Raw genomic sequence first — 3,938 nt, forward strand, 5'->3', positions numbered from 1 at the left:
AACTTTTCTTTAGTTAAATATAGATAAATAATGGGGGAGAGAATAAATAGGAATAAAAGATAATTTAGGAGAGAAACTCTCAATTAAATTGGATATGATTTAGAAGATAAATAAGAATTAGAGATAAGTTGTTGGAGATTATTGGAGATTAAGTTGTTGTTATTTATTAGAAATTAGACTATTAATTTAGCTGAAATTAGGAGTCTTCACGAGTTGGTTCGACTCGGTTGTAGGCTATTTGGCCAACCAAATCGACCTGGTCAGGTTGTGGAGTTGGTCACCCGAAAACGACTGATCATTAGTGAAAACCGACTAACTTGGGTTGTATTGGTTGGGGTCGATTTTCGGTTTGATCAATTGGTTCAAAAGATTTATTATATTAAAAAATGATAGTTGCATTATGAAAAAATAAATTTATAATATAAAATATTTTAGACTAAGAAATATGGGAGTTTTCCCACTTTCCCGTATTAAAAAATTATATTATAAATATAAAATATTAATATATATCTATGGTCAGGTTGTTCAATTTTGATCAATTTATAAATGGCCAAAGCAAAATTGACCCAATTTGGTTGGGTTGGGAAATTATTGAATCAAAGCCGATTGGAAATATTAGAAAATTGACCAATTTAGGTGGAGTTGGTCGGTTTCATTAGCTTGATGAACAACACTAGCTGAAATTAATTATTGTTATTTTTGTATTGTAAACAAATTATTAAAAATAATATATAAAATATAAATAATTAATAATTATTTAAAAAGTTAAAAATATAAAACAATTATATATTCTTATATGTTTATATTATTTAGCTTTTGCTTAACAAATCCCATATATATAAGAGCACATTGCCCAAATTGAAAGCTTCTACACACTCTCTAGCTTTTGAGTTCTCTTTGTTACGCTCTTGCTCAATTATTTAGCTCATACAACTGAGACCAATTCGGCTTAACCAACTAGCAAGAGCATGGAACCATCAGTGCATTCACATTGGGCTGTCAGAGCTGGAACTTTACCATGCACCATATATTTATTCAGTTTGGGGCTGTAAATGGGTCGGATCCAACTAGATCCGCATCCAATCCAATTATCGAACCATTGGATCTAAATCTGAATCATATTGTATGTTTAAAATGATTATATTTTAAAAAATTTAAAAACTAAATAATTTATTGAATTCAGATTATTTTTAATCTGATCAGATAGAATTAAATCCGTATCAGATCTAATTACTATATTTGCATGCAAATTCTCGTAGGCAGGAGATCCGGAGTCCAAATTCTAACATCCAAATCCGGAATGATAGGATTGGAAGTTGAATTAGATATCGGATTTCAAAGTCTATTTCCAGCCTCAATTTCATTAGTGTTCAAAAATAGTTTACCCAATATTTTCCGATTACAAATCCTATATAACATTATTCATTTTTAGTTTGACTAGTAAGTCTAACATGTACTTTGTATGTGACAATTTTTTAGAAGATGATGATGGTGATAGATCATCAATAAAAAATATGAGTTTATATTAACATTTATATGAATATATGGTGATCTATCACCATCATCATCATCATCTTCTCTAATATGGTGGTCATATATTAACATTTATTTGTCATACATATTTTTATGACAATTATTCTTATCACACCTATTTTTCTCTAATATGGCTAATTAATATATGATCATCAATAAAAAATATGAGTTAATACCTTAAATATAAGACTTATTGAGAAAGAATCGATTTGAAGAAAGGTAGGATTTAAAATTACATTTTATACCCTCACAATAAATGTTAATGTGAGTCAATACCTTGACTACAAGGGTTAATGAGAAGATACATTTGAATGAGGATAAAAGTGGCTGTCCAAATTCAATAATTGAGGTATTTTAGTGAAACAAAATTTCCACCCTCTCATTCACACTTTAGTAATAATATAGATTTATTAATATTATTCAATATCCAATTATAAGATACATTTGAAATTTGAATATTAAATTAACCAATTAAATTTCTATACATGGATTTGAATGGGACAACTCTTAATTGGATGGTGCTATTGATTTATTTATTGACTTTCGGGATATGTAGAGTGCAAAATCATGTGTTTTGTGTTATCTTTAGTTCCATTAATTAATTGAAGAAGGAAAGCAGAAATTCTCTAACTAGCCTGTTATTAATTTTCATTATTTCACTTGTTTTTGCTTCCCTTTCTAGATAATCAACATATACTACAGTGGTCCAATCGGGTTCCGTCAACTGTAAGTACAACACAAAGTAGAAATTTCTCCAGTATTTATCATAGCGTAATCAGACTGCAGACTGCAGTCATAAATGGAGGAAGACGCGATTAAACAAAACAACAAGCATTGAATTTTATGCCCCTCAACACGTTTTAAGAAGAAAAACAAATTGCAGAACTTCGATACCCCACCATTTGAATTATCCTTTTCAATTCATACCCATTCCAGTATTTTAATTTTATCTTAATTTGTATATATATCCATATATATATAGAACTTAGATCGATCATTAGATAGACTACTCAGAGAAAAAAGAAATTAGCTTATCTCTCTGCGTAGCTCTTCTGAGTTCTAAGTCCTAACAACATAAAATGGATCACGCTCATCCCTTGACAAGCGCCGTCCGTCACGACCGGAGCGACGAGGAGGCGGGACCCTTGCGGGCAAAGCAGCTCAGCCGGAAGAAAAACATCAAATGCTTTGCTTATATTGCTGTCTTTGCCGTGTTTCAGACCATTATCATCCTCGTCTTTGCACTGACAGTGCTTAAGATCAAGGCTCCCAGTGTAAAGCTCAGTAGTGTTTCCGTTGAGAGTATCAGCTTGCCCAATGGAGCCTCCTCTCCCTTCAGAATGACGGTAACAGCTCAAGTCGCGGTGAAGAATAAGAACTTCGGTCACTTCAAATTCGACAACAGCACGGCGACTCTCACCTACCGGAGTGTCACCGTCGGGGAGGCAGTGATCCCCGAGGCCCGGGCTAAGGCACGAAAGACTAGGAGGATGAATGTGACGATGGAGGTGAGCTCGGAAAGTCTGTCAATTGATGGTTCAACTTACCTGAACAGTGACATCAGAACCGGGAATTTGACGTTGAACAGCTATGCCAGGCTGAGTGGGAAGGTGCATTTGATGAAGATAATGAAGAAACGTAAAACTGCAGAAATGAATTGCACCATTACAGTTAATTTGGAGAAGCAGACTGTCCAGGAGTTGAACTGCCAGTGATTTATACATGAATTAGATTACTTTTTAAACATTTTATTTGTTAATTTTGGGGTTTGGTACGTGTTTGTTTGTTACATGCAGCCTGATCTTCAATTTATCCTTTCTACTATCTTTAATTTCTTTCTTTCTGATTATTAAATTGATACTAAGATTTCCTATATAAGCTCTAGTCTCCAATGTTTTTATCTTTAGATCTCTTCACTCCGGTGGGAGCTCACGCCCTGGCAGGCCAGTTTAATTCGATTGTGAATTTGTGATAATAGTCAAGTTTGGCCCCAAGAGATTGGATATTCTAAAAAGGGAAAATCTAAAGTTGATTGAAGCACTTCGATAGGGCTGCAAATCGAATCAACCAAAATTTGATTTATTTATAATCGAATTTGAATCAATTTGTATTCATCAGACAGATTCGGATTATATATAATTAGATATTAAATAATATAAATAAATTAAACTGAAAATGATCAGAATATTATACATTATTAACAAAATGAATTAAAATGACCTTAATATTGTATTTTATGAACAAATTGAATTAAAAATTACTGGTATGAAACTTGAACCTATAACAATTTACAATTTAATGAAAATACAACATTCATACCAATTTTATTAATAGATATAATATGAATTTTGAGTATATATATAAAGTTGAATCAGATTGCACCAGATTGAGTAGGGGTGGATCCA

General features: G+C 32.2%; 1 protein-coding gene across 1 annotated transcript; it reads left to right on the plus strand.

The window, feature by feature from the left end:
• Window positions 1-2,542: 2,542 nt before the first annotated feature.
• LOC104593682 (late embryogenesis abundant protein At1g64065-like) lies at window positions 2,543-3,421 on the plus strand. Its single transcript, XM_010253648.3, has one exon. It carries the CDS (start codon window positions 2,613-2,615, stop codon window positions 3,246-3,248), a length of 636 nt encoding a protein of 211 aa, XP_010251950.1. The 5' UTR covers window positions 2,543-2,612; the 3' UTR covers window positions 3,249-3,421.
• The last annotated feature ends 517 nt before the right edge of the window (window positions 3,422-3,938 follow it).

This window comes from Nelumbo nucifera, chromosome 7 (assembly GCF_055504915.1).
Source record: "Nelumbo nucifera cultivar China Antique chromosome 7, China Antique-T2T, whole genome shotgun sequence".
NCBI classification, from domain to species: domain Eukaryota; kingdom Viridiplantae; phylum Streptophyta; class Magnoliopsida; order Proteales; family Nelumbonaceae; genus Nelumbo; species Nelumbo nucifera.

Coding starts and splice junctions, on each gene's coding strand:
- LOC104593682 (XM_010253648.3), top strand. CDS start 2,613: ATGGATCACGCTCATCCCTTGACAAGCGCCGTCCGTCACGACCGGAGC.